The sequence below is a fragment of the Myotis daubentonii genome, chromosome 2 (genome assembly GCF_963259705.1).
Source record: "Myotis daubentonii chromosome 2, mMyoDau2.1, whole genome shotgun sequence".
NCBI classification, from domain to species: Eukaryota; Metazoa; Chordata; class Mammalia; order Chiroptera; family Vespertilionidae; genus Myotis; species Myotis daubentonii.
The window spans coordinates 40387892-40414956 of record NC_081841.1 but is presented as its reverse complement, the minus strand read 5'-3'; the positions used below and the strand labels follow the sequence as shown (position 1 = coordinate 40414956).

At 41.5% G+C, this 27065-nt stretch overlaps 1 protein-coding gene across 15 annotated transcripts in view; it reads right to left on the bottom strand.

Annotated features, from left to right (window-relative positions):
- DNM1L (dynamin 1 like) overlaps positions 1-15431 on the bottom strand; it is a 48080-nt gene extending 32649 nt beyond the window's left edge. For 6 of the 15 annotated variants that reach the window (XM_059682528.1, XM_059682529.1, XM_059682539.1 and 3 more), the window contains exon 1: positions 15200-15396. In XM_059682528.1, the coding sequence (XP_059538511.1) occupies positions 15200-15301 (102 nt within the window). In that variant the 5' untranslated portion in view covers positions 15302-15396. Of the gene's footprint in view, positions 1-15199 lie in introns of all 15 variants that reach the window. The other 9 variants (XM_059682533.1, XM_059682535.1, XM_059682541.1 and 6 more) reach the window with 4 other exon arrangements.
- Positions 15432-27065: the final 11634 nt, after the last annotated feature.

The following is a 27065-nucleotide window of genomic DNA, read 5'->3' as shown; positions in this document are numbered from 1 at the left end:
CTGAAAGATTTTTATTTTTCCTTTAATGTCTAATAATTTTACTAGACTGTGTTTGTGCTGGTCTTTATCTCACAAAGAATACTTTTTAAAGTTCTCTCCTGAATTCTGCATTGACTGCATTTTGTTATTCTGATTATCTCCTCCTTTATGGCTACTGATTTTCAGTTGTACATTTTTCTGTGTCTACATACTGGGGTTTTTTAATGATGGGTTGTTATGGACTGAATTATATTACTCCAGAATTCATATATTAAAGCCCTATCAACCCTCTCCCCTCAGAATGTGTAGCTCAAAATGTTTTTTAAGACAGGGCCTTTAAAGAGGTGATTAGGTTAAAACAAGGCCATTATGATAGGTCCTAATCCAATCTGACAGGTGTCCTTACCAAAGAGGAAATTTGGACAAACATAGGACACAGCAAGAAGGCGGCCATTTGCAAGCAAAAGAGAGAGGCCTCAGAAGAAACTGGAACTGCCAACACCTTGATGTTGAACTTCTAGCCTTCAAAACGGTAAGAAAATAAATTTCTGTTATTTAAACTACCCAGTTTGTGTGGTATTTTTTTATGGCAGCCCTGACAAATGAATACAGGGTTTACAAACTCAATTACCCACACAAGCAATTTTTAAACATTAGCAAGTAATACATTTTTTAAAATATCTATATATATATAAAAGGCTAATATGCTAAGTGTCCTTCCTATCATCCAACCAGTCGCTATGACACACACTGACCACCAGCGGGCAGATGCTCAATGCAGGAGCTGCCAAGCTGCAGTGACCTGGCAGTGGCAGTTCTCAGGTGACGCACTCCAAAACCAGAGAGGGGGCTGCACGATTCCACCTTCAGCCATGGGTTATGTTGTTGCTCCGGCACTCTCAGACCCGAATCTGGTTTACTGCACACTTGCGTTTGCATTCCACACCCTGTACAACAACAACTTTGCAGACTGCTCTCTCACACCCCAGGACCCCTGGGGGGGATGTCGGAAAGCTGGTTTTGGCCTAATCCCTGCAGGCCAGGCCAAGGGACCCCACCTGCCGAAGGGACCCTGCTCACTCCACAGATGCCGGGGAGAGACCACGGAAGGTTGGCTCCAGGGCATGTCCAGCCCATCCTGCCCAGTCCCACACTGCCAGCCACCTTCTAATTAATTTCCTTTCAATGTGCATGAATCTGTACACCGGGTCACTAGTATATTATATGCATCAGTTCCTGTTCAAAATTGTGAGTAAGAGGATCCTGAAATCACATCCTATCACAGACACACCAAATCTACAGCTACAACCAAACCACTCCCTGTGAAAGAAACTCAAAAACTAACTGAGTAATACATATTGGGCAAAGAGCAAAAGCCTACACTGAAATAGGTAGGAGAGGCTGACACGATTTTGCCATAAACCCCACCCCAGGTGCAGTGACCCACAATATGGAGGAAACTAAGAATACCCACATTCTTCCTGAGGAACAAAGGGTATGAGTTTCACATCTGGTACCCCAACTTCTAAGACCTACACCTTTGAAAGCCAATAGCGATTCTGTCCATAAGACCCACAAGGCTGTAGTGAATGGATAAACAGTTCTTAAAGCGCTCATGCAGGCTCACCATACCCCATACCCCCCAGTCCCCTCCCTGGCACAGCACAGAGTGAACAGAAATGCCCATCTCCCGGTCTTTCCCAGAAAAAGCTGTGTTTATATATACTTTAAAAGCTGCTGCCTGAGGGTTCAGCTTCCAATGAGCTTGAATTGAGATGCTAACTAAGATCCTCCTCTTTAAAGCTGACAGATCTTGGCATACGCTCAACTCCTGGGAGCCACTAAGAAAAAAATAGGCCACCATATATGACAAATCCACAGACAACATCATAGTCAATGAGCAAAAACTAAAAGCATTTTCCTTAAGATCAGGAACAAGACAGGGATGTCTGCTTTCAACACTCTCATTGAACATAATACTGGAATTCCTAGCCCAACAAGAAGAAGAAATAAAAGGCATCCAAATTGGAAAGGGAGAAGCAAAACTGTCATTATTTTAAGATGACATGATACTGTATACAGAGAACCCTAAAGACTCTACAAAAAACTACCAGAACTATATAAATTCAAAGTAGCAGGATACAAAATACATATCCAGAAATCAGTTGCATTTGTATATGCCAATTATGAACTACCAGAGAAAATTCAAAGAGCAATCACATTTACAATTGCATTTAAAAAATACCTAGGAATAAATTTAACAAAGGATATAAAAAACCTATACTCAGAAAATTATGACACTGAAGGAAGAAATTAAAGAAGATACAAATAAGTGGAAGCATAAACTGTGTTCATGGATAAGAATTAACATCATTAAAATGCCCATACTATCCAAAGCAATCTATAGAATCAACTCAATTCTATCAAGATACCAACAGCATATTTCACAGAACTAGAACAAATACTGCAAAAATTTATATGAAACTAAAAAAGATCCCAAATAGCCACAGCAATCTTGAGAAAGAAGAATAAAGTTGGAGGAATCACACCACTTGATATCAAACTACACTAAAGGCCATAGTAATCAAAACGGCATGGTACTGGCATAAAAAGATATACAGTAGATCAATGGAACAGAATACAGAGCCCAGAAATAAACCCATGCCTTTATAGTCAATATTTTACCAAGGAGGCAAGAACATAAAATTGGGCAAAGTGAGTATATTCAATAAATGGTGATGGGAAAATTGGGCAGATATGTGCAAAATAATGAAACTAGACCACCTTCTTACAACATACACAAGAATAAACTCAAAATGGATTAAAGACTTAAATGTTAAATTCGAAACCATAAAAATCTTCAAGAAAAAACAGGCAGTCAAATCTCAGACATTTCTCGTAGCAATATTTTTTCTAACTCCTCATGCAAGAAAGTCAAAAGTCAAAAGAAAAAATAAACAAATGGGACTACATCAAGCTAAAACGTTTTTGAACAGCAAAGGAAACAATCAACAAATGAAGACGACCCACTGAATGGGAGAACAGATTTGTCGATGACACATCTGATTAAGGGATTAATATGAAAATTTATAAGGAACTTATAAAACTCAACACAAAAAACAATTCAATTAAGAAATGGGTAAAGGACCTGAATAGACACTTCTCCAGACATACAAATGGCCAAAAGACATATGAAAGGATGCTCCTCTTCACTAATCATCAGAGAAATGCACATTAAAACAATCTCACACCTGTCAGAATGGCTATCATCAAGAAATCAACAAACATGAGTTTGCAAGGAAGTGAAGAATAGGGAACTCTTGTGCACTCTTGGTGGGAATGCAGACTGGTGCAGCCATTGTGGAAAGCAGTATGGAGTTACCTCAAAAACTTAAAAGTGGAATTGCTTTATGACCCAGCAATTCCACTTCTGGGAAGATATCCAAAGAAACCTGACACACTAATTTAAAAGAATAGTATATAAGAGAACATTATTCAGCCATAAAAAGGAAAAAAAATTGGGGCAATGGGGATGAACCTTGAGGGCATTATGCTAAGTGAAATGTCAGACAGAAAAAGACAAATAACATATGATCTTACTTATATGTAGAATCTTATTTGAAAATTAGAGGCCTGGTGCACGAAATATGTGCAGGGGGTGGGGGGTGGGGGTCCCTCAGCCCAGCCTGCACCCTCTCCAATCCAGGATCCCTCTCACAATCCTGGACTGCTGGCTCCTAATTGCTCACCTGCCTGCCTGCCTGGTCGCCCCTAACTGCTCCCCCCAACCCCCGCCGGCCTGATCACCCCTAACTGCCCTCCCTGATGGCCTGGTCATCCCTAACTACCCCACCCTGCTGGCCAGGTCACTCCTAATTGCTCCCCCCCCACTGGCGTGGTCACCCCTTAATGCCCCCCCTGCTAGCCTGGTCACCCCTTACTGCCCCCCATGCTGGCCTGGTCACCCCAACTGCCCCCCTCTGCTGGGCTAGATGCCCCCAACTACCCCCCCATGCCAGCCTGGTCACCCCCAACTGCCCCCCACCAGCCTAGTCACCCCTCACTGCCCCCCACCAGCCTAATCACCCCCAACTGCCCCCCTGCCAGTCTGGTTGACCCCAACTGCACCCCCCTGCCGGCCTGGTCGCCTCTTACTGCCCCCCCCCACCACCGGCCTCATCGCCCCACACAGCCTGCTTGTTCAGTCGTTTGGTTGTCCCTCACTAACCCCCCTGCCAGCCTGGTTGTAAGCAGCCATCTTGTGAGGGCATGAGGGTTAATTTGCATATTACCTCTTTATTATATAAGATAAATAAAAACAAGCCATGGCTGGGTAACTCAGTTGGTTAGAGCATTGTCCTGAGATACACCAAGGATGTGGGTTCCATGCCCCAGTCAGAGTACATACAAGAAACAACCAATGAATGCATAAGTGGAATAACAAATCGATGTTTCTCTCTCTCTCTTACTCTCTTCTCTCTCTCTAAAATCAGTAAATAAAAATTTTAAAAAATAAAAAAACAGTCATTGGTGGTTGCCAGAGGCATGGGGTGGGTAAAATGGGTGATGGTAATCAAAAGGTAAAAATTTCCAGTTATAAAAAATAAGTCCTGGAGATGTCATGTGCATCACATGTACAGCAAGATAACTATAGATAATAATGTTGTATTATATATTTCAAAGTTACTAAGAGAATAAAAATTAAAAGTTCTCATTATAAGATAAAAATAATTTGCAGCTATATGTGCTGGATGGTCACTAGATTTATAGTGGTGATCATTTCAACATACACACACATCATTATGACGTACACCTAAGTCTAATGTAACATGTCAATTATATCTCAATTTTTCAAAAGAAAAAAAAATGTGCATCAGCACATACAGACCAAACAAAACACGTCTCTGGGCTCCCAAATTTTTACCTTAGTATTACACATGGTGTTGGCTATCTCAACAATTGGTTACACCAGTGTTTGTTTTCCCCCCATGATTTAAATACCCAGTGAATGTCTATACTCTTTCCAGAAAGGTGAGTGGGTACAGGAATTGCATGTAGCAGAAGTCACAACTGGCTTATTCTGAAAATAGAGTGACCTTTTGCTTTTTTCATCTTCACATACTTCCAAAATTGATTCAATATCCTGTGTATTTGGGGGCTAAAGATTTGTGTGCCTTGTCTCAGTGTCATCTTTTAGTTTCTTCCAAATTGTACTGTATTGACGCTTATAGTGTTTTGAACTTATATTTTGAAATGGAGCCTTTCACTGAAAAGTCTTTGTCATATATTTAGCTTTTTCCCGCTGGCAAGTAGCATCAGTTGGGAATGAAGAGTTGTAAATATCCATTCATGCCCCACTGATCAATGCTGATTCAGTTTTTAATGTCTAAGTTCTTATTTTTCATCTTATATACTACAGGTTTCTCAATTCTTTATTTCGCTATTAATATAACAGATAAAGACGTACTTATTTTACTTTTTATGTGGTAATAATTTTAGACTTATAGAAAAGGTTTCCTTAATATTTGCTTCACTTATTTTAAATGTTTCTCAGAATGTCCTTAGGAATATTAATTTTATGGTATTTAAAATAAGCTAAAATGTTTTTACCGTATAGGTCAAATCCTCTACCTATTGGCAAAAATTTATTTTTTCTTAAATATATTTTTATTGATTTCAGAGAGGAAGGGAGAGGGGGAGAGAGATAGAAACATCAATGATGAGAGAGAATCATTGATCGACCACCTCCTGCATGCCCCACACTGGGGATCAAGCGCACAACCTGGGCATGTGCCTTGACCGGGAATCGAACCGTGACCTCCTGGATCATAGGTGAACACTCAACCATTGAGCCACGCCAGCTGGGCATCGTTGGCAAAATTTAAATCTGAAATGTAAACTACTTCATACTTTATGGTGTTAAACTGTGGTTCTTCTATGGAATAATTATTGCACATATAACTCAATAATATTAACATTCCAACTATACAAGATCCAAACTGGCTAAACTGCATCAGACCACCTACCAGTCCCTAGGGAGGAACATTTTGGGAGGTTAATAAAACTGGCCCAGTGCTGTCTAAAACATATAAGAAATGAGTGAGATCCAGGTATCTAACAAGGCCATGAACTTTTAATATCCACAAAAATCCCCGTTTTGCATAAAAGTAGGAAAGAATAGTATGTTATATTAATCTACATAATGAAAACGCTCAATGAACTCCATGTAGGAAAGCAATTATAATCAAACTGTTAACAGACAAAGATTGAAAGCAATAAGAGAGCACTATAGAGCAACTCATGTATAAGAGATCCTCAATAAGATTAACAAAACAATAGGTCCTCGAGTTACGTCACTATAAGTCGGAACCCACCTACATAAGCACCTACATGTCACTCACATGGAGCATATAAACAACAGTAATGAAGTGAAACAGTAAAAAAATTTTTAAAGAAAGAAAAAAAATCCTGACCTTTGTGGTAATAAATAATAAAAAACATAAAGCACATATGTACATATGTCGAAATGACGGAACTTTTTTTTTTTTTACAAATACTGTAAATGGGAGATGGCGACGTAACTACGAAATGAGGTTATGTCGAGTCCAACGTAACCCGTGGACTCCCTGTAGATACAAAAATTTTCTCATCATGACTTACTTAAAATGTTGGAAAAAAAATAAAATCAACTGAAAATTCTATATTTGATTTAATATTAAGATATCAATACTCCCCAATGTAACCTACAGACTCAACACAATCTGGAAATGGCCTTGTTTGCAGAAATGGAAATACCAATTCTACATTGCTGGTGGGAATGTAAAATGGTATAGCTACTGTGGAAAACAGTTTGGTGGTTCCTCAAAAAGATAAACATAGAATTATCATACAACCCAGCAACACTACTTCTGGGTATATACCCAAGCGAATTGAAAACACGTTCACACAAAAAAACGTGTAAATGAATGTTTATGGCAGCATTATTCATCATAACCAAAAAGTGGGAACAACCCAAATGTCCACCAATTAATGAATGTATAAATAAACTCTGCCATATCTATACAATGGAAGTTATTTTTCAACCTTTTTCTTCATCTCATGGTACACATAAACTAATTACGAAAATTCTGTGGCACACAAAAAAATCTATTTTTTTTGCCAATCTGACAAAAAAAAAAAGTTAAAAAATGTATAATTTTACTCATGAACACAGGACAGCTAGTGTTGTGTTGGCTGTTGTCATTTACTTATTTCACAATCTAAGGTCAGTGCCCATGACAAAATAGTCAGGCACTGCATGTTTTAAAAAAATTCTTACAGCACACCAGTTGAAAATTGCTGCAATGGAATATTATTCAGCCATAAAAAATAATGAAGTACAAATATATGCAACAACATGGAAGCATTTCCAAGGCATCGTGCTGAGCAAAAGAAGCCAGACATGTATGCTATACACCTAAAACTATTACAAAATAATACTGAATGTAAACTAATTAAAAAATAAAATTTTAATTTAAAAAAAAGGGGGAGGAACCAAGATGGTGGTATAAGTAAACACAGGTACTCACATCCTCCCACAACCACATCAAGATTACAACTAAAATACAGAACAATCATTCAGAATCACCTGAAATCTGGCTGAATGGAAATCCTACAAATATAGAGAATTAAAGAACAAAGCACATTGAGACTGGTAGGAGAGGCACGGAACAGGCTGGTCTGACACCATCGTGTGGCGTACATTTAATTGGGAGAAATATCTCAGCTGCGGAGGCCTCCCATTAGGACTAAGGGGTCACAGCTGCACACCAGGACCCCAGTCCAGGGTTCCAGAGCCAGGAAGAGAATTCCCCGTACTTTGAGCTGTAAAAATCAACGGGAATTTGGCTGAGCCATATGGAGGCTGCTGGAACCCCAAGCAGTTCCTCTTAAAGGGCCCATGCACAGACTTACTCAGACTCACTCCCTCTGAGCTCCAGCACTGGGGCAGTAGCTTGAAAGGATCCAGGGACATAGCATCAGGGCAAGAACTCAGGGGCAGCTTTCTCCCAGACAAAAGTGCGAGGACAAACCCCCCTATTTCCCCCCCACTCCCAATGCCCCAGAGCTGACTGACAGGCACTATATCTGTCTCCATCAACCTGGCCCACACTATTCACACTGCCCTGGTGATTCCATGAGATCCCATGCCACCCAATTTGCAGCCCCACCCAAGCTGTTTGTAATGTTTTTCCCATATGAATGGCCTTTTCTGACTCAGGCTTCAGACTTCCCTAAAGTCTCTCAAACAAGCAGCAGCTGGCTGCAGCAAGCTCAGACCTCGATAAGTGGCCCAGACCCAGCACTAGCCTCAGCTTGCCAGGGTTCACAGCTTGGCCTATCCTGGGCACCTCCTAGCCCAACGCTAGCTCTTGCCAGGCGGCCCCAGGCAGGTCACAGGCAGTGGCTGACTTTGCATCTCCCAGAAGGCCCCAGAGCCAGGGCACCCAGCAGTCAGCTTCAGAACATACCAGATTACAGTTCTACACATCCACAAGTGACACACTCAAGGGGCAGACTCAGTGAGCACCATAGCCCCAACGAAGCAAGTTCTGCTCCATAGGGGTATCTCCTGCACAGCAGCTCTTTTGCTGCAGTCACAGCTGAGCTCACAGCCAACTGACCTGGGGGTCAATTCTTCCCAGTGATACCAACAGCAATCACAGCTCAACTACAACAAGACAGTGCACACAGCCCACACAGAGTCACACCCAGAGTGCCCAGCTCAGGTGACTGGGGAGGCTGAGCCACTGGATCCTACAGGACACTACACAAAGCCATTCTACCAATTCCAGGAGAAATAGCAGCTCTACCTAAAACATAGGAACAAACACAGGAAAGCAACCAAATGCAGAGACAAAGAAACATGTCACAAATGAAAGAACAAAAGAAATCTCCAGAAAAAGAACTAAATGAAATGGAAGCAAGCAAACTATTAGATACAGAGTTCAAAGCAATGGTTATAAGGATGCTGAAGGGACTCAATGAGAGCTTCAAGGAATTTAGTGAGAATTTCAAGGAAATTAGTGAGAACATCAAAGACATGAAAAATGACCAGTCAGAAATGAAGGACATACTAACTGAAATGAAGAATAATTTACAAGGAATCAACAGTAAATTGATTCCTTGTAAATTAACAGTAAATGGATTCAGATGAGTCCAAGAATCATATTCCAGCGATTTGGAATATGAGAAAGCAAAAAACACCCAATCAGAAGAGCAAAAAGAAAAAAGAATCCAAAAAAATATGAAGAGAGCCTCTGGACAATTTCAAGTGTACCAACATTCACATCATGGGAGTGCCAGAAAGAGAAGAGAGGGAGCAAGAAATTGAAAACCTATTTGAAGAAATAATGACAGAAAACTTCCCCTTTCTGATGAAAGAAATAGACTTACAAGTCCAGGAAGTGCAGAGTCCCAGACAAGAGGAACTCAAAGAGGCCCACACCAAGACACATCATAATTAAAATGCCAAAGGTTAAAGACAAAGAAAGAGCCCTGGCTGGTTTGGCTCAGTGGATAGAGCATCGGCCTGCGGACTGAAGGGTCCTGGGTTCGATACCAGCCAAGGGCACATGCCTGGGTTGCAGGCTCAATCCCCAGTAGGGTGCATGCAGGAGGCAGCCAATCAATGATTCTCTCTCATCATTGGTTTCTCTCTCTCTCTCTCTCTCTCTCTCTCCCCCCCTTCTCCCTCTCCCTCTTCTTTCCTCCCTAAAATCAATAAAATATATTTAAAAAAAAAAGACAAAGAAAGAATCTTAAAAGCAGTAAGAGAAAAGCAATTAGTTACCTACAAATGAGTACCCATATGACTGTCAGCTGATTTCTCAACAGAAACTTTGCAGGCCAGAGGGGAGTGGAGTTCATCAGCACCAAACCAGTATTACAAGAAATGTTAAAGAGTCTTATTTAAGAAGAAGAGGAAGAAAAAAAGAAGAGAGATTAGAAATATGAACAATAAAATGACAATAAATACATATCTATCAACAATTAAATATAAAAATCAAAATAAACGAACAAGAAATCTAATGAAAGTAACTGATTAATAAAATAGAACTAGAGGCATGGCAACATGGAACAGACTGATGAATCTTAGAGGGAAGGGGGGAGAGGGAGAAGGAAGAGATCAACCAAAGAACTTATATACATAATCCATGGACACAGACAATAGGGTGGTGAAGGCCTGGGGCAGGACGGGATTTGAGTGATGGAGGGCAATTGGGGGGGAGAAGGGGGTAGGGCAGGGGAAGACATGTTGTAATACTCACAACAATAAAGATATAAAAATAAATTTAAAAATAACTTTGTAATTCCCATTCTTTTTCTGTGGATCTGGAACAATTTAAATAGTGTTGAAAGTATCTATTTTTCAGGGAAATAAGTAATAAAATGAAGTCCAGAGAGATAATTTTAAAAATAAAGTTGGTTATGAGTATTAAATATGAAATAAACTAAATGTTTACATATGCATTTAAATAGAGATAATCAAAACTAAATGTAAATTATGTAAAATATGGTTCCATATTTGTAAACACACTTGTATACTTATCTATCTTTATATATTTACAGAGAAAATTTTGGAATGACATTGACAGACTATTAGAAATGCTTAATTTTCCAAGTTTATATGTATAGTGAATCATTAATTTTAAATTAAAATTTTAATGTTAAAAAAAAAAAAGCCATTTATATGAAATGTCCAGAATAGGCAAATCCACAAAAACAGAAAGTAGATTAGTGGTCACTAGGGGCTGGGGGTAGGGCAATGGGGAGTGACTGACTGCTAATGGATAGAGTTTCTGGGGTAATGAAAATGTTCTGGAATTGGTGGGGGTAGTTGCACAATCTTGTGTATATACTAAAAACACTGAATTGTAAACTTTATAATGGTGAATTTTATATAAATTATATTTCAATTTTAAAAATGCTAAATAAAATAACATTGATTTGCAAATTGGTATTTAAAACCCGTTTTCAGACCTAGCTGGTTTGGCTCAATGGATAGAGCATTAGCCTGAGGACTGAGGGTCCCAGGTTCCATTCCAGTCAAGGGCACAAGCCTGAGTTGCAGGCTCGATCCCCAGTAGGGGGAGTGCAAGAGGCAGTCAATCAATGATTCTCATCATTGATGTTTCTATCTCTTTTTCTCTCTCTCCCTTCCTCTCTGAAATCAATAAAATATATTTAAAATATAATTTTTTTAAAAAAACCCAAGATTACTTTTCTTTTTGCATTTGTTTGAATTACTGAAGATAGACTGCTGAAATCACTGAAATAAAAGGCAAAGTAAAAAGTATATTTCTAGCAACACTGAGCCAGGGTCTCAGGTTCATTTTATCTGCACTTTGATTCCTATTCTGGCTGGTGCTTGGAGCTAGAGGGCTCCCCCTTCCAATTCTTAATTGAAGAAATAGTGATTAAATTTCTCAAGTTGACTCACAGAAGTTATTTAAGTCTTATCTCCTTCTCTACTTGCAAAGTACACCCTGGTTAAAAGCACCAACCTTTTCTCTCCCCATTTTCTGTTCTTTCCACACAAAAGATCTCAGCTAAAGAAAGAGGAAAGCAATTTATTTAGCTAAATCATAAAATCTCTTAATGATTGACAGCTATAAGCATGATTCCCTCAATTCCTCCAAATCTCTAGGCCCCAAATAAGTATTGGGCAAATTAATAAATCAAAGGGTTAGGGCAGGGGTCCTCAAACTACGGCCCGCGGGCCGCATGCAAATACAAATATTGTATTTGTTCCTGTTTTGTTTTTTTACTTCAAAATAAGATATGTGCAGTGTGCATAGGAATTTGTTCATAGTTTTTTTTTAAAACTATAGTCTGGCCCTCCCACGGTCTGAGGGACAGTGAACTGGCGCCCCGTTTAAAAAAGTTTGAGGACCCCTGGGTTAGGGGTTAGCAAAGGCTGCCTGGGCAACCAAAAGCAACATGCTACTGGATGGTAGGTATGCCCTGAGACTCAGCTTCCCTTCCCTGTTGTTGTGGGTTTTTTTTTTTCCAGTTTTACTCATTTTAAAATCAAAGTCTCACTAATATACTTCAAATTAGAATCGATGAACTATCTACATCAGAATCATCTGTGGTGCCTGGCCCACCCCAGACTTAATAAATCAAAATCTCTGGGGTTGGAGTCCAGGAAACTTATTTTCAAAATGATTCTAACAAACATTAAATTTGAGAAATATTGTTCTATAAAGTTCAATAAAATAGGACCTGCAGCCATTTAAGGTATAGGTAATGTGTAAGAGACCATCTGTTTTATGAAGACATGATCATTGCCAATTAGTTTACCAGTCAGAACTAAACACAGAACACTTTTATGTCTGGAACTCACTCACTGTATGGTACTCCATCCTATATAATAAAAACCTCATATGCAAATTATCCCCTCGACTGGGAGTTCGACCACTTACTATGATGTGCGATGACCACCAGGGAGTGGCATGGAACACGGCAGACATCGGCAACAAGGCGCTGGCAGCGGGGGCAGTGGAGGCACTACTGGCCCCAATGGGCTTCCAGGTGAGCTGGGCCGCAGCTGCTGGGACTGCAGGGGCTGGTTGGGCTCCCCGTGGGTTTGTGCAGGAGCCAGTCTTCGAGGCTGGCTGGGAAAGAGCATGCTGCCCACCAGCTTCCATGTGGTGCCACTGGGTGGCCCAGAGGTCCACGCTGCGCCCAGCCTGCAGTGTCTGGCCGCGCTCACTGCATTTCTGCATGGGGACTCGGGCGCCGTAACTCAGGTGGAGGGGTGTGCGAAGGGGCCTGGGAACCCAGTTCCCCACCAGATGCTCACACTTTGACCTCCGGCCAGGCCTAGGGACCGCACCTGTGCATGAATTTTGTGCACCGGGACTCTAGTTAAATATAAATGTGAGGTGTGTGCTGTATACACACACACACACACACACACACACACACACACGTGTATATATATATATAAATTACACAACATTAAAGGCATAGATGACAAAGTAGTAGTGATGTACTTATATTTAAATCGAGTAGAAGAGGTTTTCCAACATATTGAGGAAAATATGGAACAAATACATTTTTCTGTTCGTATTTCTTCTGTGCCTGAAGAAAGTATTGAATTTCAGCTAATAAAGACCTAAATGGAGACAACCCTGATTAGATCAAGTCTAAAAACTGAGTAATTTTCCTTCTGAGTAATTTCAATCATCAACATGCAAAGTGGCATGTTAACTGTCACTGCCAGGTTTTTGCTAGCACATGTTAATGGTTTTCTTAATGGTGAGATCTTTACTTTTCTACCCTGCCTCTCCATTGACTGATTTTTAGAGAGAGGGAGAAACATCTATGTGAGAATGAAACACTGATCAGCTGCCTCCTGCACAAGGAATCCAACCAGCAACCAACCGAGCCTAAGGGCCAGGGCAAAAAATTCTTCTTCACTTTAAAATATTCATGCTGGCACACTATAGTGCACACACAATATAGATCCTTTTTCTGCTTCAAGCTTAAAAAGTCTTGAGAATCTCTTAAAAGTATATAGAAAACTTCCGGTCTACTACTAGGAAGCACTTCCAAATTACTAGCAAAGTTTTATTTTATATCACCTCTAATTCACTGACAAAAACAGGTTTTGATGATAAAAGTACCAGTGTTTTAAAATATTTTCTACTTACAGTGAACAATATTCATTCAAAATACTTATGGAACACCTACTACATACCCCAGACTGTTACAGGGGTTAGGAATAAGAACACAGTGGTAAGAAAATATGCTTAATAAAAATACTGGTTGTAATTTGCTATATATTGATGATTCAGAGTCATCAATCATTACAAATACTACTACAGGGTGTCCCAAAGAAATGTATACACACTTTAACAGCTGATAGCTCAATTTTGAAAATGAAATGTATTTTGACAAACACTAACTATATGATTATTTAAAAGTGTGTGTATACAAACTGTGTATACACATCTTTTGGATACCATATATATGTGTAGGCAGGACTGAGCAGAATCTATACAGATCTTATAGCAGACCAAGGATATTTGTTTTTGAAATAATTTCCATTGCTTTAACTAATTTAAAGCACACGCACACACGCACACAGTATAGGATGTCTATGGTTTCCAAGGTTTCCAGTGTTTGAATACACTCCATACACATAGTACTTTGAACATTAAGTTCCCTGTCATAATACTTATACTCTACACTTTAATTTTGTAGCAAGATGTAGCGATTCAACCCATGGCAAATGACCGGGAAACCGTCCCTTTTCTCTAGAGAAAAGATCACTAAGAAATGAAAGCATTTAAAATCAATATACTAAGTAATTCTAAAATGCGCTTCTCGGAACTCTAATAAATGTCCTATGATTGATTCCTCTTCAACCAAGAAAAGGAGCAGGCAGAGAAAATGAAGCTTACACTTCTCTGTCACTCTAGAAATACCATTATTTCTTCATAACTGCATATAAAAAAATTGTTACCTGTAAGAGACCAGAGAACCTTGATGCCCAATTCAGATGCAAGAAAAAACCACCGCCCTAGGCAGAAAAATGGGGCAATCCTTCCTAACACTCATTCGGGTGTGTGTGTTTGTTTCTGGCTTTTATTTGTGTTTATAACCGCTTCGGCGTTCCCGAAGCCTGGCAGGGACAGATGACACTGCAGAGAACACTCAGGTGCTACACAGTAGCCGCCCTGCCGGCCCCGCCCGCACGCGGGTGCAGAGCGGATCCCGCAGCCCCTCTGCACAGCGAGGAGGGAACGACAACAGCCCACGGCCCTGAGACCAGCGGAAAAGGGGGCGGCCGCCCTCCGCGAGCCAGTGCGCCCCGCGCGCACCGCGCGTCCCCCAAGTGCCCTTGGAAGCAGCGGCCCGCGGGGAGCGCCGCGCCCGGCCCCGGAGGACTCCAGTTCCGCCCGCCGGCTCGTCCCTACCCCACCCCGCCCCTGGGACCCGCCAAGCCCGCCGCGCCGGCTCCGCCCCTCGCCTCCCGGCCAGGCCCCGAGTCCAGCCCCGGTGCCAGGCAGCCCAGGCGGCAGGCGCGGCACAGCCCAGGCAGTCCCGGCCCCAAGCAGCGCCCTCGCCCCACAGGCCGCCAAGGCCGCCCGGGAGCGTGCGCGCCGCAGCCCCGACCAGGCCTGCGCCCCGGGCTGTGGCCTGGGCGGACGGCGCCCTCGTCTCTCACCTGCGTCCCCACCACGACTATCTGAGGCAACTGGATGATGTCGGCACCCACGGTATTGAAGACATCCTGGAGCTTGTTGATCACAGGAATTAGCGCCTCCATGACTCCGAGAACACGGGACCCCCGCCCGGCGGGCCGCGGCAATGAATGGGGCCGGGGCCCAGATTCCGCCTCCTTCCTCCTCTCCTCCGCCCTCTCCTCGGGAGCCGGCACCCATTGGTGACCGCCTGGCTGCTACCTGCCCCCTCCCGGCAAGCCGTGCGCTAAGAGGGAGGGAGCCAGGAACAAAGCCTGCCGGGAGTTGTAGTTCTGCAGCGGAGGAACGCCAGGGCCTACAGCTTCCAGAAGGCTGCGCGGCGCGGGCGGATCCGGAGCCGGAGAGAGAGGGATGCTTGTTATTGGGTTAATTTCCAGGCTCTTCTCAAAAGGTTAGGGAGTGAAGCCTGGAGAGTAGGAGGGAAGAAATGCATTTATGCCTGTGCTTGAGGCGTATTGGGTGGGGAAATGCCGAATATGTGTTAAGTACAGCTGAACCTCTTGATTACCCAAGATGTCAGTAAGGACGGATTGGAAAGGCTTAACTAACTCCTAGCCTCAGACACCCCTGCCAGGTGCAAAAGGTCTGGAGGCTGATAGTAGACGGCATGGGGTGCTATTTTGCAAAAATAACAACAAAACCAGCCCGGATTGAACACGGGTCTCCAGGGTTTTTGTAAAAACGTGTTCAGGAAGAAAGTGTCCGAGTTTTAGAGGGGAAAGGCAGTCCTAGTTCTCTATATTCGGTGTAAAACGTTATTTGCTGTGTGGCCTGATTCCCTACAAAGTGGAGATCTGATAACTGCCTTACCAGCTTTTTGCTAAGTGTGCCTACTGTTCTATTCCTAAATGCTGTTTTTCTTTTTAGGCAGATAGTATCTCTCTTCTCCAAGCCTCCAAGGTTTCCTATCTCACAGTAAAAAAAACCGGTGACATTTAAGCAAAGATCCAAAGTAGGTGAGGAGAAAGACCCTTTCCTACTTTACTTTCCTCCATTGCATGTATCTCCATCTAGCATGCAACACATTGAACTTGTTTACGCTCTCTCACTTTTACTGCATTGTCAGCTGCTAGCAGCCAGAGATTTTTTATTATTTAATTCACTGATGTATCCCTAGAAAGCCCCTAGAAAGTGTCAAGGGAGTCGAAATCTCAACCCCTTTGAGTTTACAATCTAACAGAGGACCATTATAAATCAATGGGTAGTCCTATAGTTGGGTGTATTATGGAGCATATAGTCTAAGAGGGAGGAAAGTTCAAGCAAGACCTCCTAGAAGTCACTAGGCTTACTACCCAGGAGGGCAAGGACACCAGCAGTGCAGAAGTTGTGCACTACACAATGTCAGTAGATTCCATTCACCAGCACAGCCATCCACAGGCGCCCTGGGGAACATGCTTGATGGTGGGTACTCAATACATACTTTTGAACAAATGAATGAAACTAAGACCTGAAGGTCCACTAGTGGTGGATAGGTATCTTATCAAGTTTTATGAACAATTCCTTCTTTGATTCTTCTTAAAAACAAAACTTTCAGAGACAAAGGGAGAAAACATTTTCAAAACTCAAAAAAAATAAATAAAAATAAACAGACCAAAGAGGGGGTAGGCTCATGGCAACACTCCATGACCATAACCAGGAAGTGTTTCGTAGGGGCAAGCTGCCCTGGGGCAAAAACGATGCCACTAAAACCTTTTCCCTTATCTGTGGCACCAATAGACAGTCTTTCCCTAACTGCTAATGGCAAAATTAAAAGAGCAAGCGTAAGATATATTCCAGGAAAGACATGTCATGAATTTTACAAGACATTACATATTTCAATTTAAATGATAAAATATCTTGTGTGATGGAACAACCAGCGCCTTCTATTAACATGCTTCAGGAACAATCATGACTGCTTTTAATTTTTTTTGTTTTTGTTTTTTTTAAGGAGAAGGAAGAATGATCACATAGCTAGTGCTCAAAAGTTCTATCTGTACCACCACATTATGTTTAAGCAGGTTTGTCCAGTACTTGTTTAGACACTAGAGCGTTGAGTTTATTAAAGTGTTTGAGGATAGAGAAATGGGAAGTGGTGAGGCCTTGAAAAAGAGTGGCTCTAATTTGATAACATTAAAGAAAAAACAAAAACATAAGGCAGGATACTCTATGTGCAATGTGTTTCCCTGGAGACAAAGCAAACCGATTTGGCTTTTCCCATTTTAAGTTCAGAACACTCTTGCTTGTGGGAAAGGCACTTAGCCAGTAAGTATGACTTTTCTCATCTAAAGTAGGATAATGTGTTTCCCAGTGGGTTGCTATGAAATCAAATTAAAGCATTATCAGGTGCTGTCTCCAAAGGCTTTAAAAAAAACAAACTCCTCCCTCAGCCATCCCTCTCTCACTGTAGGTTTATGATTTAGGCAGAACTGTTTGGTTGCAGGTCACAGAAATTTAACTCAAACTAATGGACTCAAAAAGAGGAGCTACTTAACTTGTACAATCACATGGCTAGCATGACCTTGGCCTCAAAAATAACTGGAAACGTGGGCTCAAGCAGCATCAGAATTATCTCTACCATCTCTCTCTCTCTCTCTCTCTCTCTCTCTCTCTCTCTCTCTCTCTCTCTCTCTCTCTCTCTCTCCATCATCATCCCCCCACCCCACCCCATCATCATCTACTTCATTCCCTCAAATCAGTTTATTCCTGTGAATGAGAGGACCAGGTAGAGGTGGAGGCTGCTTGGGATCTCACTGAGCAAGCTGCCGCTGGGCAGATGAGGTTGAGTGAATTTGGGGAGGAACTGAAACTAGGCTTCCACCATTCCCCAGGTGTATGAGTTTCCTATTGCTGCCTTAACAAATTACCACAAACTTAGTGGCCGAAAACAACAAAAATGTATTACTGATACCCTGTAGGTCAGAAGTCCAACTCCGCTCTCCCTGAGCGAAGGTCAAGGTATCGCAGGGCTGCATTCCTTTCTGGAGTCTCCACGGGAGAGTCCATCTCCTTGCCTTTTCCAGATTAGACTGCTCACATTCCTAGCGCCTGACCCTCTTCCCACATCCTCAAAGTTAGCCGTGTCACATCTCCTTGACCCTTCATTGTCAGAACCTCTCTCTCTGACCACAGCCAGGAAAGGTTTTCTGCTTTTAAGAACCCATGATTAGATTATCCCACCTGGATAACATAGGACAACCTCCCCACTGAAAAGTGTGTACCTTTCATTATATCTGCAAAGTCCCTTTGCCATGTAAAGTTCACAGGTTCCAAGAATTAGGGCATGGACATGTTACAGGGGCCATATTTCTGCCTACCGTACCAGGTTAAGGCAATCAGTCGGGGGATGAATCACCCAAGAAAGTAAACCAGAGAATTTTCTCTCTCATTATGGAGCTATAATGATGTGAGTCACTGTCTTCAAGGATCATATTTCCTACCAAGTGGAATAACTTGTTTTGTAAAATAGACTCCTTATTCATCATAAAAAAAATTTTCAGGGGTTTAAGTGGAGTGATACATTTCCTAGTACATAGCTAGGATGTGGCAGAGCTGGGATCAAAGGAGGCTATTTGACCAGCTTTTAACCTCTATACATACTGCCTCATTTCTTCATTCATTCCTTCATTTATTCAACACATAGTTATCAATGACCTATTAGGCATATGGGTCTCAGCCAGGGAGACCCATTTCCAACAGGAGGGGGGACTGTGCACATGACAGTAACATGCCCTTCCTCCTTAGCCAACAGTGACCTCGCTGAGGGCAGAAGTGACGTCCTATTTAGCTTATCCCCACTATTTAGTATGATGCTCGCTACCTAATACCACTCTAATAAACATGGGGTCGGGGGTCCTTTTATTTACTTGGAAAATCTGGAATAGCAAGGATTTAAGCAATGGGTACAATTGCAACTAAGATTTTCATTCAAACCAGCCAAAACAGATTAGACTGGCCTGGCGTAGGATTCCTCACCAGAGGAGCTGCCATTGCCATGTTACTTTGCTAGGGAGTAGGCTGGCTTTGCTCTAACTTAAAATCCTTAATAAGAGAAAGTTCATTTTAAATTAAATTAGAAACTGAGAAAATTTTAATAGTTCTTGCAAAAGACCATTCAGATGATTTTTTACAGCATAAGTATTCAAATTAATTTTATGCCAACATTTTGATCATCAGTCTTAGCCAAGCTTCCATTATCCATGTCTTAATACCTCTTTGTCATATTTTGGAACCTGCCAGTGTTTTGCAACGATGATAAACAGCTTTAATCAATTAGCTCAAATATTGTCCGCGGGTGCAGGAAATTGTCTGCAGAGGGTGGAGTGGGTCAGGTGGTCAGAAGCCAGCAATTGAATCCGGTGAGATACCAACAGCCCATTAGAGGGCAGTGTGACAACACAATTAAGAGTAGGAGAGTCTTGCCGTAACCGGTTTGGCTCAGTGGATAGAGCGTCAGCCTGCGGACTGAAAGGTCCCAAGGGCATGTACCTTGGTTGGGGGAACATCCCCAGTAGGGAGTGTGCAGGAGGCAGCTGATCGATGTTTCTCTCTCATCGATGTTTCTAACTCTCTATTCTTCTCCCTCCTCTGTAAAAAATCAATAAAATATATTTAGAAAAAAAAAAAGAGTAGGAGAGTCTTCATAGAGAGTGAACTGGTGGTTGTCATGGGGGAGGGTGTTCAGAGGACTGGGTGAAAGAGCTGAAAGGAATAAGAAATATAAATTGGCCCTGGCCGGTGTGGCTCCGTTGGCTGGGTTTCGTCCTGTGCAATGAAGGGTTGCAGGTTCAATTCCTGGTCAGGGCACCTGCTTGGGTTTTGGGCTCAATTCCCCCAGTAGGAGGCAGTGATCCATGTTTCACTCTCATATTGATGTTTCTCCGTCTCCCTTCCTCTCTCTTTAAAAAATCCATAAAAGCCCAGCTGGCGTGGCACCAGTGGTTGAGCGTCGACCTATGAACCAGGAGGTCACGGTTCGATTCCTGGTCAGGGCACATGCCTGGGTTGTGGGCTCAATCCCCAGGAGGCAATCAATGAATGATTCTCTCATCATTGATGTTTCTATCTCTCCCTCTCTGAAATCAATAAAAAATATTTTTAAATATCCATAAAAATATTTTTTTTTAAAAAAAGAAGCACAATTTGGTAGTTATAGTCACAGAGATGGTAAAGCACAGGGAATATAGTCAATAATATTGCAATAATTATGTATGGTGCCAGTTGGGTATTGGAAATATTGAGGACACTATGTAAAGTATAGATTATCTAACCACTCAGCTGTACACCTGAAACCAATACAAAATAAAATTGAAAGTAAAACATAAAACAGCAGTAGAGCCTTGCATCTCCCTAAACAATTTTTTCCCTTTTGTTCCACACACATACACCAATGGAACACCCTCAAACATGTGACATATTTAACTGTTTGAAATAATAGTGATGTTTACATCACAGTAATGCCAAAAACTGAAAATCTCTGTTAGACATCCCGGTCTTAAACTACTTTACCCTGTCTCCGGGAATTCCTCAGTAGCCTCTTTTCTTTACAACTGCATTCTAGGTTCCCAAAATGTTGTTTGGCGTTCTTAGAAGCCCTTCAAAGTTCCTTTCTCTGTACTTCCGGCTTCCTTTTTGTCTTCCCTACACCAACTCCATTAGCTCACACTTAATGCTGAGGGACGTACAGCTTTTCAGCCCCTGGTAAGCTAGCTTTGTGTATCAGAAGCGCACTAGTACACTGGTAAGTAAAAGGGGCATCTGCCCTGCATGTCTCTCTTCAACAGCCAGGTCTAGTAGAGACTTTGAACATCTTCACTCTCTAATTATTCCTCAACAATTCATCCAAACAGTAGTGGGCAGCGTAAGTCAATTTGAGTTTTAAGAACAAATTATGGTGGATAATAACACACATCAGTGACAGTAAATCAGTGACTAAGGTAGTCTGTCACACAGTACTAAGCACAGCATATGTAATATGTCTGAAGGTTTACCCAACAGTTGTCTTTTTGTTTCTTTCTGGTGGCTTTTATTTATTCTAATTCCTCTTCAGTTACTGAATGTTTGACTAAATGGATGGGTGGATGAATAAATATTTTGCATATTAAATATACCTCATTGGGCTAGTCGGAGACTAAACTAATAAGTTGTTATTTTAGAACTAGTACAGGATGAGAATAAAAGTTCTGAGTTAATCGTCCTCTTTAAGAAGCAAGATCTGCCCTGACCGGTTTGGCTCAATGGATAGAGCGTCGGCCTGCAGACTCAAGGGTCCCAGGTTCGATTCCAGCAAGGGCATGTACGTTGGTTGTGGGCACATCCCCAGTGGGGAGTGTGCAGGAGGCAGCTGATCGATGTTTCTCTCTCATCAGTGTTTCTAACTCCCTATCCCTCTTCCTTCCTCTCTGTAAAAAATCAATAATATACTTTTTTTTTTTAAAAAAAGAAGCAAGATCTTACTCCCACCCCCTGACCTATGAAATGGGAATAATAATATAACTAACTACTAAGGATGTGACCTACAACCAAAATAAAAGTTTTTTAAAAGCATTAGCAATACTAGCAAGTTAATACAAATGTAGAAAATGATGCAGCCAAAATCCAGATAGCAGTCTTAAATGTGTGCCTCTAGTCACACCAGTAGCAAAACCAAAAATAAAAATGAAAACAGATGAACAGGCATTAAATACTATATTAAGCACTAAAGATAGAAAGGAGAACAAAACACATTTATTGGCATTCCTCCAAACTGCTCAACTCTCCTTTCTTCTCATCCCCTCCCTTCAAGAAGAAAATGATAGTGTAACTGAGGTCAGCACATAGAAGGATCTAGCCTGGGCTTCCTGGGTTAAAGGATGAACAGGAATTGACCCAAGAAAGAGGAAGATAAAGAGCTTCCAAACCAGTCAGAGCTCAGCAGCTTGTGCAAAAGTGAAGATGAAGGAATAAAATGATACATTCTGCATACTTTAAATAGTTAGTGTGGCTAAGTATCAAGCAGGAGGGTTTGTGAGGGCATGGGAAGTGACAAAGCTAATAGCTGGTCAGTCAGAAGGGAGCTCAGAAGAGTGAGGAATTGGAAATGTATTCTGATGGTAATGGAGAAAAGCAGAAGAGTGAGCAGGAACACATGACCTCATGAATTTTATAAAGGTCACCCACCCCTCGTCCCACTGAATTGGAATGAGGTAAGGGAGAATGGGAAACCAGATAGGGGATGTGGCAGTAATTCAAGTTAGAAATGATGGTAATGTATACCAGGGTGATAATAATGGAGATGGAGACCCTTGGACAAATTTAGACCAGAGGCACTAAAGAATATAGTGCAGAGAATATAAAGAAAAAAATAGCCAAGGGCAGAATGGGCAATAAGAGGAGACAGAAGATGTTAAGGAAACCATAAAATAATCAAAAAGATTAAAGGGAAAATAAAACAGAATGGCTTGTTCAACATATATTTCAATCTCCTCCTTGTGAGCTGTTTTTTGTTGTTGGTGGTGGTTTGTTTTGTTGTTTGCTTCAGAAGCTAAAAAGCCAAAAAATACATTTCCAATATCTTTGCAACTAAATGTTCTAGACGTAATCTTAATTCCATGAAACAGACACATTCACGCAAGATTTCAATTCTGAACTAAATTGTGAGGACGTAGAGTTACACAAGGCATCCGTTTTGCCTGTGCAGAGGTCATGGGTGGCGTGGCGTGGCGTGGCTCTGGAGTTGATGGTTCTAACGGTGCTCTCTGGTTCTCAGATAGTGGCTGACGTGGAGAGATCCTGGGAGTAAGCTCCTGACCGCGGCAAACGTAATGGTAACCTTGGCGCTCCGATTGTTTGGGGAGTAATTTCTGAATGCCTAGCCTAGTCATTCTACCAGATTTAATTCAGTGTATTAAATCTTTCTCTGCACAAACTTGATAAAGGAGTATATTCATTTCCTAGGGCTCCTAGAGCAAAGTACCACAGAGTGTTTGGTTTAAAACAATAGAAATGTATTGTCTCACAGTTCTGGAAGCTGAAATCCAAAATCAATATGTCAGCAGGATTTGTTCCTTTTGAGGGCTGGGGAGGAGAATCTATTATTCCATGCCTCTCCTAGCTCTTGTGGAGCCCAAGTGTTTCTTGGCTTGTGGCAGCATAAATCCAGTCTCAGTCTGCTCCCTGCATGTGTTCATATTGTCACCCTTCTGTACATGTCTGTCTCTAAGAGAGTCCAAATGTCCTCCTTTTATAAAGATACTAGAGGCCCAGTGCACAAAATTCATGCATGGGTAGAGTCCCTAGCAGCTGCTGGCTGCCGGCCCGAGCCTCCCTTCCCCGGCTACCAGCTGCCCGCCAGGGCCTTCCTTCATTCTGTGCTGCCACCTAGTGGTCAGCACACATCATAGCAAGCAAGCGAACTCCCAGTCGAACTCCCAAGGGGACACTTTGCACATCAGGCTTTTTTTTTTTTTTAAATTTTTTAAATATATATTTTATTGATTTTTTACAGAGAGGAAGGGAGAGAGATAGAGAGTTAGAAACATTGATGAGAGAGAAACATCGATCAGCTGCCTCCTGCACATCTCCTACTGGGGATGTGCCTGCAACCCAGGTACATGCCCTTGACCGGAATCGAACCTGGGACCCTTCAGTCCGCAGGCCGACGCTCTATCCACTGAGCCAAACCGGTTTTGGCATCAGGCTTTTATATATATGGAGATTGGATGAGGGCTCAGTCTAATGATCTCATTTTAAAAGGAGACAGAAGAAGGATTTCAATTCAAAGGAAATTCAAGTTGATTAGCTCTGTAAAGACCTTATTTCCAAATGAGATCATATTCTGAGGTACTGGGGGTTGGGACTTGAACATACCTATTGGGGAGAATACAATTCAATCCATGATAAGGAGTATGACAAGAACATTTGCTAGTCACTAACTATTCATATGGCTATTATTTCCCAGCCTCCTTTGCAGTCTGATTGGGGCCATGTGACTAGTTCTACAGTCACCATGAGCAGAAGGGGCATGTGTTTCTTCTGAGCTGGGTCAGTGAAAAGCCTTGCTCACCCTCTCGCTCCCTTCCTCCACTTTGGCAAACTCTGAAGCCTCATGTTGAGTGAGGTAGCATGATGGTCAACCCTTAGCCTGGGCCCCTGAGTGTGTACATGGAATAGAGTTCCCTGCCAAGACATATTAGACATGTAACAAGAACAATAAATCACTCTGAATAAGACTTAGAGGTCTGTTGCAACAGTTGGTGTTAATTATCCTCATTAGTGCAGCAGCCTAACTCTGATGGACGCAATATTGGAAAAGTTGTGGGTTCAGCTTGTTCTTAAAGTGGGATTTTTAAATATCTGCTTTAAAAATAAAAAAGAGGTGTCCTCTCCCAACAAAGACTATCCATGAATAAGAGTATAAAAATCTCTACATATCTGCATTAGTCTGCTTATGTTGCTATAACAAGACACCACAGCCTGGGTGGCTTAAGCAACAGACATTTATTTTCTCAGTCTAGGCTGGAAGTCCAAGATCAAGGTGCCAGCAAAGTTGGTTTCTGGTAAGATCTTTCTTCTCAGCTTGCACATGGCTGCCTTCTCCCTGTGTCCTCCCATAGCCTTGGTTCTATGCACGTGTGGAGAGAGAGCGCCCTCTGGAGTCCCTTCCTCTTCTTACAAGGACTCTAGTCCTATCCGATTAGGGCCCCACCCTTATGACTGGTTAACATGAATTACCTCTTCACACACCCTATCTCCAAATACACTTACACTGGGTATTTGGGCTTTAATATATAGTATATTTGGGGGAGGGGTGGGGGACACAATTTGGTCCATAGCAATATCATTAAATAAATAATGCAAAATATGAAAGGCTCCTTACCTCCGATCACTCTCTCCAGATCAGAAGCACTGTTAGTAGCTTCTTTCTGTTCATACTTTTCACTGCTCTGAGACAAACGTATAAATTAGATCACACCATACATATAGTTCTATTTTTTCACTTATAGTGAGATTATAGGTTTTTTTCACTCATTGCTATATATCTTCCATATCAATACATAAAAATCCCAAAATATTCTTTCAAATAGTTGCAAAGCATGCTCTTATAAGGATTATAATTTAATAGTTCTTCTCTTGGTAGATGATACATCACTTTGAATTTATTACATTATGGATAATGTTGCAGAAAATATCTTTATACATGGTTGTATTTATACTTTTCTTAGTATTTCAGTAGGGTAGATTCTTTAGAAGCAGAATTGCTAAGTCAAAGGGTATGTATGCATCTTTAAAATCTGAATAGATATTGGTGTGGCCATTTATGGTTCTAGCAAAAGTATACGGGTATACCCATTTCCCCATACCCACCTTAAGGTAGTATCAATATTTTTTATATTTTTAACTTAATAGGTTAAAAAAACCAATCAGTGAATTTTTGCATATATTGATCCTTTATATTTCTTTTCCTGTGAATTACCTATTCATATTCTTTGCCTTTTTCCATTGCATTTTTAAAATATTCATCTGTAAGAACTTTTTATGTTTATTATGAAAAATAAGCTTTGTCGTGGATGTCGCAAATATTTTCTCTCAATATGCATTTTGTCTTTTAATTTGGTTAATGATATCCTTAACTGTATGGAAGTGAAGTGACAGGGCTAAACATGGCCTTTTTACAGGTAGACGGTACCAGTAAGTGTGTTGGGGGTTAGGAATCAGACTCCACGCCTGGGAGGTCAGCCAGGGCAGAGGTGGCCTCTACAAATGCCTTTTCAGTGCCTAATGCAGCACTTAGAATGCCTTACCTGACAGTCAGCCCAGCCCATCAGCCTGAATAAAAACTGACTCTTGCATAGGGGACTTCTATCTGTGTATCAGCACGAATGCTTAGCCCACCAGCTACCTCCTTTGTCCTTCCAGGACCTCTGGGCTTCAGCTGAGTGATCAGAACCTTCTGGATGAAAAGCCACAGAGAGCAGACTCTCCATACAACACTATGTTAACAAAGCATGTAAAGAACATTTAGAAAAAGAGAAGTGATTATACATACAGTGAAATTATACTTGCATATGATTCCAAATACAGGTTTTTAAGAAGGCAAGTGGAATCAGGGGAGCAATGAATAACAAAAATAGAAACAATAAGAATATTCTACTACTGGAGCCTAAAGGAACATTAGCAATTCTCATCATTTTAAATTTTAGCCCAACAATAATAATGTACAAGTAAGGAAACCAGGGCTCAGCGAGGTAAAATGATGTGCCCAGATCACAGCGCCAGGTGAGACAGGATTAGAATTCAGTTCTCGACCCTGAATTTTTGACAAAAGCTCCCTGATTTAGGACTTCCTTCTATCTCTGGATTTAAAAAGGAAACCCATACATTTAAAATATGACTTTTAGCCCTAACCCGTTTGGCTCAGTGGATAGAGCATCAGCCTGTGGACTCAAGGGTCCCAGGTTCGATTCCGGTCAAGGGCATGTACCTTGGTTGCGGGCACATCCCCAGTAGGAGGTGCGCAGGAGGCAGCTGATCGATGTTTCTCTCTCATCAATGTTTCTAACTCTCTATCCCTCTCCCTTCCTCTCTGTAAAAAAATCAATAAAAGATATACTTAAAATACGACTTTTAGCAGAATTAAAAATTTGTGTTACTAATCATCTTTCACAATTATTAAGTCCTTGTCGGAGACCCACCTGCACTCTTTGGTAGAAGATGAACACAAGCCCTGAAATCAACTCAAAGCCCCAAGAAGTAGCATCGTGAAGTTCCGCCCACAGACTTGGACTTCACTTAGCTCCCAGAATCAGCAACTCAGAGCTGTGCCCAGTGTATGATGACGATATATTTAAGTGATCATCTAAAAATACTGTATCT